Raw genomic sequence first — 18800 nt, forward strand, 5'->3', positions numbered from 1 at the left:
AACAGTTGGTGTTAGTACAAATTTTGTCAATAAACAACCTTGTTAAAAATCTGCTTGGGCATACTCCACCATCAAAGAATCTTGTTGTTGTAACAAATTCACAAAAAGGAATATATCCTTATGATGAATATCATTACTACAGATTAGCCAGAATTCTCATTAATTCACCTTGACAAATGTATGGTGTCTCGTCAAACTCGTCAAGTAGGAATGAGAGTCTATAGCAAAATGTGTATGCTGGGACAGCTTCTATATAAAGCCACTAGAGGCTGTCACACCATACAGATGAACATCTATATACTATACAGATGCACAACAAGACCTTCTTTTAACATACTTTAGTACGTCCAAATTTCAAGCAATTCATATATTTTTCAGAACATGTTTAGTTAGGTCCCGGAGGCCTGAATAACATTCTGGAAGCCAAGGAATGAAAATGGCAATTAGTCTTAAAGGTCATCCTTCTCCTTCCCTGGAGGTTGAAATCAGCTAAAGTCTTTAAAACTTAATTCTCGAACTGTTTCTCATGCAGCCACATCTTAAGTGTGCATTCATTAATTACATTTCACAGTTTTATGTTATTTTCTTATCTGCATGACATTTATGGCTGGTCATTTTCAATTTTTTCACATCAACTATATATTTAATTTTCATCTTTACTCTTAGTATGACATTACCATAACAGTATATTGTTACATTTTACCAGCATACTCTGCAATTATTTTAACTTTTTAATTTACTTCTGAAGTGGTTATATGGGGTGGCCAGAGGTTCTATTCAGCCATGACCCACACTCAAAACTACAAGAAAGAGAAAGGTTAAATTAGCAAAAACAGAAACAGAAGAGGAAAATATAGTAAGAATAATTTGCATAAGCCTTCTACTAGCAGAACAACTTTGAGTAAGATACTGAAAACATAATAACCACATTAACCATGTGGGAACCAATTTTATCTGTAGTTTTCATCAGTTTTAAAATCTCTTACATCATCTGTTGCAGCCTTAGTTAAATCAATCTGATTAAAACTGACAGTCTGACACTGTTCCTAAATATCTGGTAATTTAAAAGACTTGTCTTGAGAGTAACTGAAGTATAGACCTTTTTTATCAGAATGATCAGAATTCTGCTTTCTTTATCTGCTGGTTGTCTTCAATGCAGGGGTAACTCCTGACCTATTGAAAAAACTTGAATTCATTCTCTGATGGGGTTTGATGCCAGATTCTTTGAGATTTATGACGCTCAAGTAACCTACCTGAGAAGCTTTTTATGATCATGCGACATGGCATCTTGTTACATCAAGAAAACCATCATGGAAACAATAAATAAAAAATGGACTAGCTAGAGGCTTAAGCTAACTGATATTTAAAAGACTTACTACTCTTTGCTTTGAGGAAGAAACATGTACTGCAGACTACTTAACATGGTCCTTCATGAGATTAACCATGTCACCAAAAATATATGTCCCAGGAGGAAAGTACAAGAGCTTCAACATCATCCATATTATAATCCATAAAACAAAACATTATAGGGTATATAAAGTCATGGCCTTTTCTTGGATCCTTGGTTCCTGTGATTGCTTCACCCAGTAGTGATTACATATGAGTGAAAACTCTCAAATGTGAACAGCATCTGGAAGTAAAAAAAAATCAGAGAAAATAATTGTTTTTGTACGGGGACAGCCCCCCTCCCCACACCCCCAATGTGGGTGGCTGCATCCTCTCCACCACGACTCATATAAACAAATATCAAGGTAACGCTATCACAGGGAAAGGTGAGACCCCCAGTTAACTGGCAATTCATGCTTCTGTAGAAAAGCTGGGCAATCACACAATGTTGATCAGTAGCATTTCAAAAGTAAGCCTGGCACCCCTTTTCTTCATCCTCCCAGACTTGCTCCTGCACAATTTTCCCACAAATACAAGGTTCCAGCTTTTAGGTTGCACTGAAAACTGGATCCGGCCTTCTGTCCGAAATCAATGTACTTAAGAGCTACATTGTAGGACTTACCTACGGAACAGTCAAGACTGTCTTGCAGTCTCTGCAAAGCCCATATCTTAGGAAACCCAGCAAAACACCCCAGAAGTGAAAAGACTTTCTGACACTTGGTTGCCCATTTCTCATTAGAGGACCTTTCTTTCTTTCAGTCATGCTAGAATGGCCTAGCTGAAAAAGAGAAGGTAGGCAATACTGGGGGAAGGACAACACAGAATCCTTCCACAGCAGTCAATCATTAATTTCTCTTCTGCAGGTTTCAGATAGTGTCTTAAATGTTTGCACAAAAAGTAATTCCCCTGAAGAAAGAGTACCCAGAAGAGCCAGCTTCAGCTCTTTTTTAAAGAAGGACAGCATAAGCTTGCCACCCTGCAAAAACACATGCTAGATTCTGCAGTCTTAGCCAATGCACCATCACAGTTAAAATAAAAACTGGCTTGATGAATGCTCACCAGGACAGCAGATTCCTTGATTCCAAAATTGTAGAATAATGTTATCTTTTACAGTACCTTGCCAATAAGATAGGGGTGGATCTAGGAAATGTGAGGAGAAAAACTATGGGACACAGATGCTTACCTTGTACGAAACTTTACACAGTGGATTGCTGCAAGTCAGTAAGTTGTTAGACTGAATAGATCATGAGGGAATCTGCCCTAGGATGCTTAAAAACATTGGTACAACATTCTTCTAGGAATTTGTAGAAGGCATTGTTTGCAGCTGAAGGGCCAGAGCCTGGGTGTTTCCAGCTTTTAAGAACAGCATCCTTCAGGACAGACTTCATGGAAAAGAAGACTTAAAGGGCCTCATCCCTTTTCCCACTAAACAGCTTAAGCTTCTCTGGGGAGAAAGTAGAGGATCTAAAAGAAAATCCGCAGAGGACTTTGTCACCCATTCTGTCTAAAGAAGGCATCATCTGTAGGAGAGCTACAGGAAGGGGACATTACCATTTTTGTATGCTTCAAACAAGAACCCATGTTCCCTATCAGTCCTGGAGGATACTGGGGATGAGAGAGACATCCTTCTAAAAACTAGCTGCAGTATGGCATGGTCTGTACTTGCTCACTGTGCCTTTAGTGCAAAGAAAAAGACAGGGACATATCTGAAGTGGGCAAATGTCCCCTAGACAGAGAAAAGATGCATATCCAACACAACACAATCATGTGTGTGTGGTCTTCACACTGCAGAAACTAGGTACTGGAGTGCAGTTCTGCACCTGCTAAATCATATTTCACATGTGTGAACAGAGTGCAGAAGGTCCAAAGTCAAGGGTATGACCATCAGCCAATCATACATGGGAGGCTTAATGGAAGCCTGAATTCACATTGGTGAAGCAAGGACTTGGACGATTGTTAAGAGGAAATTATCCCTGTGCCTAGGTGTGATCTCAGAGTAAGCAATACTCAGCAGCAAACTGAGGGGATCCATTTCACATGACCAGGCTGGGCAGCTAGCTGTTTAAATTCTGGATACGTTATGTTCATATCCAAAAACAAATTCCAGAGATTAGCAGCTAGGGGAATGCCTCCTCTGGCCCCTTCCTGGTAATCAAATTTTGATGGGCAACAGGTTGATCCCTCAACATCTCAGATAGACTATGCAGCTAGTGTAGGGGTGGAGGTTACCAAGATGGCATACTTTGATAATGAAGGCACTGGATGATGTTTGGTCTCCTTCTTCCTTGCCTTCTCTATGCTGCCTGACTCCTGCACTGCATCCCAAAACAGACCATCAAGCCAAACCCTCAGCTAGCTACCATTCAATGCTGTTATTCTGCTGGTGCTAATTTAAGTGCACATCTTTTTATGCATCCTTCACTTGTTATCCAAATCAGATCTCAGGCACTTAAGGCATGAAATCCTTAATCTTGTGTCTTTTCCCAAGTAGCACAAGCAATGGGGGTACAGACTTTGGTTGGTGACCTGAAAGCTGCAAGAATACTTTGATGGTTTAAACTTCTTCAGCATAACAGTTAGAAACTTTCCTATTAGATATGCTATTATGATCTAAACTGTGTGATCAGCAAGAAAGAAATAAAGAACCTGGGGCTGGATGCACATTCCTAGACTTGGCATGTGTCAGCAGGAGGTGTTTGCACCCCCAAACAAAGTTAGACAGCAAAAGAACTATGCCAAGGAGTAAATCCTCATAAAGGAGATCCCATATGTTACCTATTATAGATGTCTTCTTGAGGTAAGATCCTGTAGTTCTGAATGCTAGGTGAACTGAAACACTGGCATTAAAAGAAGACAGACCAGTCACCATATGCACTGATGAAGAGGCAAAGTACAGCTGTGTACACTTACCATAAATGTAGATGTTTGAGTGTAATCACTGTTGCAGTCATTACATTTGGGTAATCCTGCTGGCAGGTTGCCCTCAGTTGGCCTGAATTCCAAAGTCTTGGGTCCTGTACCAGCTGTCGTCGCCCCTTCCCTGACGTCAGGTCGTCAGGGGTATAAAAGAAGCAGCCGGTGCCATTTTATTTAGTTTTTCTTGCCCCAGATGTCAGGTGCCCCCTAAAAGGGTAGCCAAAATGTATATGTGTATATAAAATTACATGCAGCAATATAAAATTTACCTTCATCCACAAGCAAATACACCACATAGGTTGTATAAATCAGAAAAGGAAAGATAGGTTCCATCAGAAGAAAAGGGGGGATGGCGGGTGGGTAACCTGGAATGCAACAGTGAATACACTCAAACATCTACATTTATGGTAAGTGTACACAACTGTACTATGTTCTTCATGTTTCACTGTTGCAGTCATTACATTTGGGTAGATTCCCAAAGCTATGGTTGGGAGGCTGGAGCTAAACAGCGTTAGAAACGGCTATGAGACCCTGCAGTACTGCAGTGGCAAAGCCTGCCCTGGATTTAGAGTAGAGTGGCAGATGAGAGCGCTTTGTAAAGGTGTGCAGTGAACTCCAAGTAATTGCCTCTAAAATGTCCTTGGTTGGTACTCCCCTGAGAAAGGCTGCTAAAGTGGCTGCAGCTCTGGTGGAATGTAGCCTAATGCCCTTAGGCACTGGCTTGCCATGGTATAAGTAGCAATAATGAATGCAGTGACCTATCCATTTTGAAATAGTCTGCTTTGAGATAGCCTTTCCTTGTGATCCTGCAGCATATGCCACTAGTAATTAATGTGTCTTTCTGAAAACTTTGGTTCTGTTCAAGTAGAATCTAAGTTGTCTGTGTACGTCTAAAGAATGCAGAATTCTTTCCCCCTTGTTCTGTGGATTTGGATAAAAAGTTGGCAGATGAATGGTTTGGTTAAGAGCCACACTGGACACCACTTTAGGCATAAATGTTGGGTTTGTCCTCAGTGAGACCCTGTCTGGATAAAAAATGATAAAAGGTTCCACAGCCATGAGTGCCTGTAGCTCTGAAACTCATCTTGCAGAAGTTATTGCTAGGAGCAGAGCTGTTTTCCAAGTTAAAAACTTTACATCAGCAGTAGCAGCTGGCTCAAAAGGAGGCAGGGTGAGTTTTTCCAGGACATAGTTGAGGTCCCATGCAGGCATTGGTGATCTCCTTGGAGGCCTTAAATTTTTGGCTCCTCTGAGGTACTGTTTTAATAAGGGATGAGAAAAGATTGGTGGCTCTGTATTGTAATGAGCCAAAATGGCAGAGGCATGAATTTTAATAGGTGAGAAAGATAGGCCTTTGTCCAGCACCTCAGTTAAGTATTGTAAAATCTGAGGAATATTTGGCACAGCTGTATCTGTTCCTTGTGTCTGGTTCCAAGCACAGAATCTCTTCCATTTTCCAGCATAAGATTTTCTAGTACTAGGCCTTCTGGCTTCCAAAATGACATCCATCACAGCTTTGCTGATAGGTGTATTTTGTATGGCCACATTATCCGCCATGCTGCCAGCTTTAAAGTCCTGAGTTGGCTGTGCAGGATCTGATTGTTTGGCTGGGACAGTAGATGCGGTACTTGAGGTAAGGTCCATGCTGGGCACTGAGACAATCTCCTTAATATTGGGTACCAGTGCTGGTGGGGCCAGTCTGGTGCAATCAGTATTATCTTTGGCTTCTCTTGTCTGACCTTTAGGAGTACCTTGGGGAGGAGAGGCAGAGGGGGAAAGGCATATACTGATAGGTTTTTCCAGCTGAAGGATAGGGCATCCACTTTCCATGTTTGTCTGTGATAAATCCTTGTGCAGAATCTCTTTAGTTGGTAGTTGTGAGGGGAGGCAAATAGATCTATGTCCGGCCATCCCCATTTCCTTGTTATCATGCTGAAGACTTGTGGATCCAGCTGCCACTCGTGGGGATCCATCAGGTTTTTGCTTAGTTCGTCTGCCAGAGTATTTTTCCTTCCTGGCAGGAATTGTGCCTGCAGATGTACTTGGTAAGTCAATGCTGTGTCCCACAAAGTCATGGCTAGTCTGCAAAGGGGGTAAGAATGTGTGCTGCCCTGCTTGTTTATATGCCACATGACTGTGGTGTTGTCTGTCTTTATCAGTAGTTGTCCTGGATGAAGCAGGTCCTTGAAGGCTGTCAGAGCACTTTGAACAGCTAGCATCTCTTTGTGATTGATATGTAAATGCATTTGGTTTGAGGTCCATGTTTCTTGAATGCAGCTTCCTGCCGTGTGGGCCCCCCAGGCATAATCTGATGCATCTGTTGTTAGTGTTTGCCTGGCTGGGGGTAATATGAATGGCTGCCTCTTGTTTTGGTGACAAGCCTTTGCCCACCATCGAAACTCCTGTTGCAGGCATGGAATGAGAGTAATTATAGTTTCCAGGCTGTGGCAATGTTGAGTCCAAACACTTTTTAGGTACTATTGAAGTTTCCTCATATGCAGTCTTGCATATGGAATGAGTAGGATGCAGGATGCCATGAAGCCCAAAGCCTGCAGAATTTTTTTTGCAGATAACTAGGCCTTTGTTGCTAACATTTTGAAATAGGTAGTCAGTTGCCTTTGTTTGTCTGGCGTGAGATAAGCCATCTGGGCAGTTGTATTTAAGCTTGCACCCAGGAATATTATCTCTTGAGAGGGTACTAATTCTGATTTCTTTTCGTTGACTGTGTACCCTAGGCATGTTAGAAGTTTTTTCACAAACACCAGATGCTGTAGAAGGATGTCCTTGTTCTCTGCTTGAATGAGGCAGTCGTCCAAGTAAGGATATATTTGTATTCCTCTTAGTCTGCAGAATGCAATTACTGGTGCCAGGCACTTTTTAAAGACCCCGGGCGCAGTAGATAAGCCAAAGGGCAGTGCAGAGAATTGGCAATGCATTGAGCCAGCCTTGAATCTGAGGTATCTTCTGCTTATTTGTCTGACTGGGACATGCAGGTATGCCTCTTTTAGGTCTAAAGTTACAAGCCAAGCATTCTTGCCCAGCATGGGCAGAAGCTGCTGCAAAGTCAACATTTTGAATTTTGGTATATCCAGGAATGTGTTCAGAATCGATAGGTCCAGTACTAACCTCCAGGCCTTGTCCTTTCTGGGTACCAAGAACAGTCGAGTAAAATCCTTGCCCCCACTCTTGCTCTGGCACTTGTTGAATGGCCCTCATGTCCATAAGGGATGAGACTTGTTTTTGTGCCTCTGCCCATTGATTTTTTGGCAGATCTGGCCTACCGTTTAGCTTTGGCAGGGTATGGAAATGGAACTTGTAGCCCTGTGACATGATATTTAGTACCCACTTGTCCTGGGTTATAATATGCCAATTTTGAGAAAAAAGTGCTAATTTTCTCCCTAAGGGTGCTGCCATAAAATATGTGCTTGGTGCCGGCAGGGGGAAGTCATTGGGACTGTTTCCTGTAAGGTTGTGATTTGTCTTCTCCACTTTTGGAGGTAGAAGCACCCCATTGCTTTGACCTGTTCGTACCTTGCGCCTGGGATCTGCCTCTAGGGCGTCTGGGTCTGCCCCTTTGAGGTCTGTCTGACACAGGAAAGGACCAATTCTTCGTTGGCCAGTGTCTACTAAACCTAGGCGGCTGTACTTGTAAGAAATCGTTGACCGTTTGCATAGATTTAGCCTTGTCCTCCATTTTCCTTAACACCTCTTCTGCCTTAACACTAAACAAAGTATCATGCTGTAAAGGTGCATCTAATAATTTAACTTTAACATGATCAGGCAGATTTTGCTCCTTTAACCAAGCATGCCTTCTAACTACAGAACCTGTAACTGCGGCCCTGCAGGAGGCCTCTAAAGAATCAAAACCACATTGCAAAGTATGCTTTCCAACTTGTTCAGCTGCATGCAATATATCCTGCATTTCCTTGTTTTCTGCACATTCAGAGATTAACAACATTTTCTGTTTAAGCAAAGCCATGACATGTTGCTGATATTTGAGCATACGAAACTGACAGTTTAAGGCCCTTATAGCCAAGGTAGCAGATGTGTAAACCTTTTTTCCCCATCTATCTAGTGCCCTAGAATCCCTGTCAGCAGGGGTAGGGTTTTTTGCAGCGGAAGCCTTAACTCCCTTGGGACCCTGATAAATAGTTTCTGAGTCTGCAGCAGGGTTTTTAAAAAGGATTTTATGTGAGTTAGGAACACTGTAATATCTGTCAGGCTTAACAGGAGCTGGAGGCAAGGAATCAGGGGTAAGGCTAGACTCCGAAAACACATAATCTACAATGTCTAACACAGGAGGGGTGGCTAGTGGCTTGTGCTGAGGTAGTAACAAGAAATCCCTGAGCCTCTTTTTAGATTCTGAAAAATCTTGGCTCTCCCAGTGGAAATGCTCCCTCATGGTATGTAAAGTTTCCCCAAAGGAATAGTCCTCAGGAGGAGAAGCTGAAGGAATGGATTCTTCAGCATCAGAATCCTCATAAGGGGGAAAAGAATATTCCTGATCAGAAGAGGAATCAGAAGAAATGGAAACCTGATCTGAAGATTCATAGTCAGTCTCTTGCCTAGGCCTCTTATCAGGAGGGGGATGGAAACCCCTGATCAAGGAAATCAAGTCTTCGGCCATTTTGAGCATCTGTTTTTTGGACATGGAGACCTGTCCACGTGGCTCTTGAGTTTGCTTCTTTGCCTGTGAAGGAGCTTTAGTCTTTGCCTTTGAAGTCGGTTTAATGTATAGATGTTTGGGTCTGAATACACCCTCAGAAGTCGGTGCCTGCTCAGCGGCTCCGGACCCATCTGAAGGGTTAGCGTCCGAGGCTTCAATACCTTGAGTTTCCAGCGGTATGGCCGACTCCACGTGGGAGTTGATAGCAGCTTCTGACTCTAAAGTAGCGGTGGTCAGGGGCTGCAAAAGCGCCTCACTGAGAACCGGCGAACTGGCGACTGGCTTAGGAGAAGCTTCGTCGTCGGTTTTGGGCCTCGGGTGTCTTTCTTTTTCTTTTTCTGTGTGTTTTTTTTGAACTCCTGTAGTCGGATGGCTTTCCGACGACATTTCTGGATAATTAAGCCTGCTTCCAAAGTAGTTCAAAGCAAAATCATACCGACGCTTAATAGTGCGTTGGTTAAATCTAGCACAAAACCGACAACCCAGAAAGTTATGACTGGGGCCTAGGCAAGGAATACAGTAAGTATGAAAGTCCTTATGAGGTATTTGCTTCCCACAAGAAATACAATTATTAACTTTTTCTAACATTGGTTCTAGAGCAAGAAAAAAGTTTCCCTAACGGGGTACTTAGCTTTATAGAAGACTTTGGATCTGAAATTCGAACTCGAAAATCTCAGGAGTCGGCTGACCGGCACTTGCGAACTGCTTCTGCTTCGGGCACCGCGCGGCAAGAAAGACTAAATAAAATGGCATTGGCTGCTTCTTTTATACCCCTGACGACCTGATGTCAGGGAAGGGGTGACGACAGTCAACGCAGGACCCAAGACTTTGGAATTCAGGCCGACTGAGGGCAACCTGCCAGCAGGATTACCCAAATGTAATGACTGCAACAGTGAAACACGAAGAACATTATTAGTTAGTAAAAAAAAAAAAGTCTGATAATGATGGAGGTCTACAAACAGAAGCCTGGTTTGTTATATTGCAACAGTATTTCCCTTTCAAAGAAAAATTTTTAGTGGCAATAAATACTGTGCAAGCAGATACAAGCTATAGAGTATACTTTCATTTACTTTTGGGCAGAAAATGTCCTAATTCTGGTTCATAACATTTTTCATTCCTTATATATCAGTTACCAATCTTCTCCAGTACACAGTTCCAGCAATCCATAGGCTTCTACAACAGTGATACTGGACATGGCAATAAGGAAGAAGACACACGATCACAATATCCATTTACTGAAAAGTGATTCCATTTCCCCAACAGCACAAGATAAATAGATTTTATTTTGGAAACATCTTAACCATTTCATGGTGCGGTCTTTTTATTCATATTTTGTGTTCATAAGCTACTGTTTACTAAGCCAACTTCATAGCAGTTCTTGATAAAAGATCCATTTGGAAGCTTATAAAGCCATCTTGAAGTATGCGATGTAGGAACCATTATACAAAATGGTCATCATAGACTCTTACCAGTCTTCAAAAGTCTTGTATACCAGTTCAAAATAATTTGTTCCTCCACGTTTTTTAACTACATGACCATTTTAATTCAATGGGGATGATGCTTCTAATGTTGTCCATCACAGTTACTGAGAACACAGCCTCACTCCGTCACAATCCTGGCCTTGCTTCTTTCCTTCTTCCTGTCCTGTGAGTCAACAGCTGAAGGTGTAGCTTCAGTTGTACCTGGTTCTACACTTAATTCTGGTTCCAGAGGTAAAGAAGGTGGTTTGGGTAATTGAGAAGTTCCCCCACTAACTCCTGCAAACAAAGAACAGCAAAGGTTTAGTACAGTGGAACAGCAGAGGTCAAGCAAATATGTCAGGTTCCCACATCGTAATGACTGAACATGTAATACTTTACAGAAATGTTGCTTTAGATTGTAGTAACATCTCTATCATGAGCTGGCTTTTGAGGTAATTATCTCCTTTTTGGCTGATGGCTTGAAATAAATTTAATCAATCCCATTTACAAGGTTTCAAGTTTTAGCAAACAGCTTAATTTAGGATGACTTTCTCTACTTTGTGAAAGCCACCTTCTACTTCAACAGAAATCAAGAAAAAATGTGAGTGTCATATAAGCCACTATATTTTTAATATTTTATAACATGTTTGCTATAAAAGAATATACATAATTAGGTCTTTCAAAAGGAGAGGCCCGAATAAAATGATAATGATAATGCATTAGGGCTCTCTGCTTCATTTTACCTCCAGTCTTCCTAGCTGAATAAAATATAGGAATAACTGTTTGCAGAACCTTACAAAATGAAGCATTATGCAGCCTTAGTACTATTCCCTTTATAATACATACCCTTTGGAGAAATATAAAGTACAGTTAGTTCCCCATGGCAGGCTAGCCAGGAGCAAATGTACCATGCTATGCAACTGCTTCAGATTATGCAGTTCTTAAAACTGCACATCTTTCTGGAGTTTTAACTTAAAACTGTCACATTCTTTTTTTTTTTTTTCAATAATACTTCTTTATTGTTTTTCTCCTTATTCATACAAAATATTTGACAGTGAAATACACAGGTGGTTTCCAAACAAAGTTTCTAACAACATTCTAATAACATATATACACTATTTACATGAATGCTTCCATATTTTCCATAATTGTACAAATACATCTTATTTCTCCAGGAAAAATATCTTATAATAATGTGGTTCCAAGTAGAATTATACTTTATAATATGTATAACAAAGGAGTATTTCAGATTCCATGTTTTAAGCCAGTATAATATTGAAGATTTGTTCCCACAGTTTCAAATTATAGGGATTTTTGTTTTGATCATTAATTACATATTTGTGGGCTAAGATGTGTTTTATCGCTAAGGTCCTAAAGTTCTCCTATGATGTTTGAGATGGAGACAGCCAGTTAGTAGCTATGTAAAGCTTCATTAGTAAAAAAATATTGATGAGTATAGTCATTTGGGATCTAGATAAGTCATTTGGAGGGATATGCAATATCATAAATTCCCAAGGCAGTGTTGAGTTTTGGTAACCCATCTTCTGTAGTTGTAGTTTTAAGGAATTCCAGAGTTTATATATGCATTTACAGCTCCAGAACATATGTAAGAGGTACACTGTCTCATCTTTACAATATGGGCATTTAGGAGAATTTTTGGGTTAAATTTATGTAAGCTAAAACGTGTATAGTAGGCATTATTATATATCATGAGTTGGGTAAATGTTATCTTTTTAAGGGAGATGGAATTTGCAGTTAAAGAGATTGCTTTTATTATTTTACTTTTTTCAACCGCTGGTAATTTTTCTTTCCAATATTTGGATAAGAGAAGGTGGTCTTGATATTTAATGTCTTTTATCAATTTATATGTGCATGTTATAAATTTGGTACTCTGTAAGAGGGTTTGCCAAATTGATATACATTTCGTTAATCCTCTTTACTAATGGTTAAATTTTTAAAGTAACTTATGGACAATTCTATGATCTGTCTCAAAATCAATAAGTATGATTTGGGAAGACCCATTTCCTGTCTTAGTTCATGAGCAGAGTGATTCAAGTATGTGTATATGTCTTGTAAAGTTAAGTTAATTATAAGTGGGAAGCTTTTCAGATCTATTAGTTGATTATTAATTTTCAGGTTTGGATTTCTATGAAAAGGTTGTAGGATCATCATGTACTGAAAGAGATTTAATGATTTAAAGAGATTTTGTGATAGTGTTATATAGTTTTTGATGTAATTCATTAGATCATATGCTTTAATATTGTCTCTGTTTAAAAAGGGTAATGATTTAGGATTTATATTTAGGTTCTCAGTATGTTTATAGCTTAGTTTTACCTAGTTTGGAGACCAATTATTGTTTTGTGTATCATAATTTGCAATTCTTAAAATTTTATTGGCATTTATGATTAAGTAATAGTTTTCAAAGTTGGGTAAGTCTAAACCACCTCTATTTTTCGGGATCATCAGATTGTCAATTGATATTCTAGTTTTCTTTGGTTCCCATATAAATTTAGCAAATTCAGTGTAAATTTGTTTAAAAAACTTCTTGGGTATTATCAACTGTGCAGACCTAAAGATGTATAGTAGTCTGGGCAAGACATTCATTTTTATAATAGAGACCTTTGCTAGTGGTGGTAGTTTCAGATTTCCCCATCTCTTTAGATCAGATACAATGTGATCCCACATTTGTTTAACATTATTAAGATAAAAGTCCTTGTTATCTGTAGAGAAAGTAATACCTAAATATTTAATCTTTTCTTCAGATTTTATATGCCCTATCAATGGTAGAAGTGAGAAGGGTTTCTGGGTTTTCAAAGGAAATATATTGGGTTTTTTTTTAGGTTTATTTTGTAGTTTGATATTAATGCAAAATCATCAATAGCAGATAGTATTTTTTTGGTATCTGAGACCGGTGTTGTACAATATATATTAAGGTCATCAGCAAAAGCTGCCAGTGAGATCTTAGTACCATAAATTACTGGGGCATTATGGTACACATTTTGTTTAATGTATAAGAATAAAGGTTCTAAATATAGGTTAAATAATAGAGGGGATAAGGGACATCCTTGTCGGGTACCATTTCTGATTTTAATTCTTTTAGAACACATTTTATTTAAATGTAAAATTGTATAAGGGTTATTATATAGTATTTGTAGAGTTAGGATGAATTCTTGGGGTATATTAAAGTAGGGTAAAATTTTAAATAGAAATTTTACGTTGACTCTATCAAAAGCCTTTTGTGCATCTATAATGAGAGCGTACATATTTAAATTCTTTTGATTAGCACAAGAGATTAATGTGTGAAGTGTTAAAGTATTATCACTGGCTTGCCTAGATGTTAAAAAAACAGCCTGCTCATTAGAAATGATTAAGTTCGTTATTTTCTTCAGTCTACTAGCTAAAATAGATGTCAGAATTTTAGTATCAATGTTTAAAAGTGATATAGGTCTATAGTTATCTGGGTTCTGAGGATATGAGTTTTCCTTGAGTATAAAAATTGTTTTGGATGCATTAAAATGTGGATCATTAATTTTATTATTGATTATATAGCTGAATATGTACGACAATATTTGGGCAATAATACTATAAAAGGTTTTATAAAACTCTGTTGTAAGGCCATCCGGGCCAGGAGCTTTGTGCGATTTCAGTTTTTTAATTGTTGTTGTTATTTCTTCAATGGATATTGGTTTTATTAGCTCTTTCTGGGAATTCTCGTCTATTTTTGGGAAGTTGATTTTTTGTAGGAGATCATAATCATTTCCATTTGTAGATATGTTTTCTTGTTCTCCATAGATTTGAGAGTATATCAATTCAAAAGTGTTAATAATATCCTTAGATTTCGTGTAAATTTAATTTTCATTTTTATAGTATAATTCCGGAATTTGGGAGGGAGATTTAGATTGGTTAATAATTCTTGCTTGAGCTCTTGATGGAGTTTGAATATGATTAGCATATTTTGCAAGTATTTTAGTTTCATGAAATGACAATCTATTATTTTGGATCAAGAAAAGGTCTTTCTGACATTTCAATAGTTTTGTTTCAGTTTGTATGTTATGGTTTCCCATTAATTCCTGATCTAATGTTTTAATTTTAGCCTCTAACACTTCTTCTTCTCTGAGTTGAATTTTCTTATAATAAGAGGCTTTTTGGAGAAAGATACCCCTTATCTGTGCTTTAGTTGCCGCCCATTCAATATCAGGTGGGTATTGCGGTTTAACTAAGTTAGCTAAGAGAGATTTAAGAATGTCCTGGATTTCCTGGGTTATTCCCTTTTTATTTAATAAATTGGGGTTTAAGGACCAATTATAGTCCTTGTGTGATTCATTATTTCTAGAGTCCTTGATAAAACTTAGAGTAATTTTAGAATGATCTGATAAGTAGCGGGCCTGGATAAATACCATGGGCTCAAAATTTATTAGTGCTTCCGAAACTAGAAAAAAGTCGATTCTTGACCACATTTTATGGCAATTTGAGTAAAATGTAAAACTATTTGAATTATGAGATTTATTACCATACTTATAGGGATCATATAATTTGAAATCATATTTAAGTTCACTTAAAGTTAAGACTGCTTGACTATTGTGTGATCTTTGTGAACTTGATTTATCCAGTTTAGGATTTTGATAAGCATTCCAGTCCCCTCCTATGATTATATAGTGGTTGTTGTACTGATTTAAAATAGGATATAATGAGGCAAAGAAGGAATACTGATTATAACAAGGTGCATATATACTGAGAAGTATAATGGGTTTATCATAGGCAGTAGAAGAAAGAATCACATAGCAAAATCTACCTTCTTTGTCTGTGTTGTATTCTATAATTTTGTCTTAGAATTGGCCTTTAATAAAGATCGCAACTCCCGCACTATTAGTTTTGCCTTCAGAGGCAATTATTTCTCTTATCCATTTTTTCTTTTTGATTTCTGACCATTGATCATTGGTTAAATGGGTTTCCTGAAGTAGTATAAAGGATGCCTTAGCTTACAGAAATAAGTGAAGAAACAGTTTCCTCTTCTTAATGTTCTGGAGTCCTTTAATATTCCATGAATCAATTTCCCACATAACTAAAGCTTATTTTATGTAAGTAATCAAGAAATCTGAGAAAATATGAAAGATTATTTTGATCAATTACCAGGTGTAAGTTATGAAAGCATTCTTGAATTCCCGTCCCTTTCCAGTGCCTATCCACTAAACCCCTGGACCAGGAAATACCCAGGACCTTAGCATAACTGGAAGTTATAATATATTGTGTCATTAATAAAAATATATCATGCAAGTTAACATATGAAAGGTAACTGCAACATATTAGTCCTGAATAATCTAAAAATATTTGTACAAAGCCTATCCCACTCATTCCCTAGCAAACACTGCTTATCACCTACGTCTCTACTTATTGTATTTGTTTATATGATTTCAAAGAATGTATAGACATTATCATCTGTCTCAATTATAGCTCAACATAAGAAACATCAAATTACACAACTTATCTGAAGTAGTATTTTGAGATATTACTTAATCTGTATTCTCAAATTAATAAAATAACTAGATAGTTAAAATATAGATCCGGTTTGTGTAGCCTTCGTTTATGTGTGGTCCTACCCTTTCCTCTAGGTTTAGATCTTGTCACACTACATAAGAAATCCCAGTTCCTAACTTCACCCAACTTTAGCCCTTTTACCTAGTGCTTTAAAGAGCTTAGATACCACTGCTTTAGATGGGTTTGAGGCGATATCTTACAATTATAAATATTGTATTCAACATACATTAAGTTTGGTACTATGTTACTGATTCCTGGAGAAAAACAATGTAAATATTTCTCAGATCAACTTTCAATAAGTATATACACGTAAAACCAGGTAATTAAATAACAACTGTCACATTCTAATTCAATATGCATATTTGAAATTAATGAGAAAGGCCAAGTGGAATTTGGTTTTAGGTATTAACCACTTTACATGGTAAATGTAGATTTAAGTGTATCTTCCCTTTTTTAATGTTACATTATTGGCGATCAAGACAGACACAGACACAAAGAAGAAAAAGAAGTTATGTACTCACCATAACGTTTCATGTTTGTTGTCTATCTCGCCTCCATTCTTACTGGTTGGGTTCAGAACCGATTCTCGGTTCCGACTCAGCCATATACTAAAGTTTGAGGTCTTCCACTGGCTCGTGGCTGTATCCCTATCTCATACTGTAGTGAAGCTCTCCAGATCTTTTTGCTGATAACTCAAAGTACCTAAGGTACTATCAATACATCACATGAAGACAATGAAGAAGATCAGAGGTACTCTTGGCAAGAAGAAACCTCTTTGTCCTCTTTGTTCTCCAGGAATCATAGGTAGGGGGAAGGAGGGTGGGATGTAAGAATAAAGGTGAAATGGACAACAAACATGGAACATTATGGTGAGTACATAACTTCTTTATGTTATGTTGTCCTACCTAGCCTTCATTCTTATTGGTTGGGACGGCATCCCTAGCACCATATTTCTTGGTTGGCTCATGGGAGTATATTTTTCAGGACAGTGGACCCAAAGGAGGCCCTGTCCCTGGAGGTCAAATCTACTTTGTAATGAGTTATAAAGGTATGAGGCGTTGCCCAAGTCGCTGCAGTACAAATGCTATCAAGTGGTAGTCTAGCTCTAAAGGCAGAAGAGGTTGCCATGGTTCTTGTAGAATGAGCTCTGACTTTAAAGGGGAGAATATTGTTATTACATTTATATATATATATATATATATATATATATATATATATATGTGTGTGTGTGTGTGTGTGTGTGTGTGATACAATCTGAGAACCATTTTGAATGAGTGACCTTAGATATAGGGCCACCTTTCTTTGCTTCTGAGGATGACACAAACAACTGATCAGATTTCCTGAAATCCTTCAGCCTATGCAGGTAGAAACATAACTGCCTGTGTATGGCCAGTTGGTGAAGTTTATATTCTGCCTTATTGCTATGGTTTGGGAAGAAAACTGGTAACTCTATGGACTGATTTAGGTTAGAGTTTGAACATACATTTGGCAGGAAGGATGGGTTTGTTCAAAGGCAAACCCTATCTTTATGAAAAATCATATATGGTGGCTTGATCGATAAAGCTTGCAGTTCTGAAACTCTTCTGACAGAAGTGATGGCAACCAACATACTTGTTTTCCATGTTAAAAACTTTAGATCACATGATGACGCAGGTTCAAAGGGGGGAAGGATTAAGCAGGACAGAACAAAGTTTAGGTCCCATGGTGATAGGGATGTTTTTAAGGGTGGCCTTAATAAGTTAGTACCTTTCAGGAAGGCTTTGTATAGTTTGTGGGACATCAAGTTAGGGGTAAAATCACTTATATGGAAGTTAGATATTGCTGCTAACTGTACATGAATGGTAGCTGCAGCTGAGCCTTCATTAAACAGAGTTGACGGAAATTTGAGGGTAGAAGTTATTGGAGCATAGAAGGGATCAATGAGTCTTGTCAAGGCCCAGGAAGAAAACTTTTTCCATTTGCTGATATCCAATTTTCTTGTTGACGCTTTATGAGAAGAGATCAAGATATGCTTGACCGAAAGAGGGAGGTTAGGAAGCCTGGCTAAATTTAGAATTGGAGCAGCCAAGCTGTCAATTTGAGGATTCAAAGACAAGGGTGAAGCGTTCCGGAGATATGAGTGGGAATGTCTGGAACTGGAGCCAGAACCCACGGCTCCTCCTGAAGATGAGGCCATAGGAAGGGAAACCAAATCTGACAAGGCCAATATGGAGCAATGAGGATTAGCTTGCTTCCCGTTGGCTTTCTGGAGAACTTTGGGTATCAGAGGAAAGGGAGGAAAGGCATAAAGGAGTCCCGAGGGCCAATCGTGTACAAGTGCATCCCTTGGAGACTCCCCCGGAGGGAGGATCAGGGCAAAAAAGGCTGCTGCATTTGGCATGAATGGGAGTGGCAAAAAGGTCACAGCAAGGCTGGCCCCATTTGTGGAAGATCCTCTCCACTACTTATTGTTTTAGGGACCACTTGTGGGGCATGAGAATTGCTCTGCTGAGTTTGTCTTCTATCATTTCGGACGTCCCTGGGATGTGCGTTGCTATGAGAAAGCAAGAGGAGAATGTCCACTGCCACAATAGGAGGGCCTCTTGACAAAGGGGGTTAGACCTAGTTCCCCCTTGTTTGTTTATGTACCAGACAACCAATATGTTGTCTGTCTGTACTGCAATTGTTCCCAGTGGAAGAGAGTCCTGGAGTGCCTGCAATGTCAAAAGCACCACTCTTGTCTCTGGGATACTGATGAGCAAATAGGCCTCGTGATCCTGTCACATGCTTTGAACTGTCCTGCCCAGATAATGCCTCCCCACCCTATCTGGGAGGCGTCCGTGGTCACTGTGGCTACT

At 39.0% G+C, this 18800-nt stretch overlaps 1 protein-coding gene across 3 annotated transcripts in view; it reads right to left on the reverse strand.

Moving 5' to 3' along the window:
- Positions 1-10011: 10011 nt before the first annotated feature.
- Positions 10012-18800, reverse strand: part of BBS4 (Bardet-Biedl syndrome 4) — a 1226477-nt gene continuing 1217688 nt past the window's right edge. For all 3 annotated transcript variants that reach the window (XM_044077733.1, XM_044077734.1, XM_044077735.1), the window contains one exon: positions 10012-10725. In XM_044077733.1, coding sequence (XP_043933668.1) covers positions 10568-10725 — 158 coding nt within the window. In that variant the 3' untranslated portion in view covers positions 10012-10567. The remainder of the gene's footprint in view (positions 10726-18800) is intronic.

The sequence above is a fragment of the Protopterus annectens genome, chromosome 7.part0 (assembly GCF_019279795.1).
Source record: "Protopterus annectens isolate FY-2018-M chromosome 7.part0, PAN1.0, whole genome shotgun sequence".
Lineage (NCBI taxonomy): Eukaryota > Metazoa > Chordata > Ceratodontiformes > Protopteridae > Protopterus > Protopterus annectens.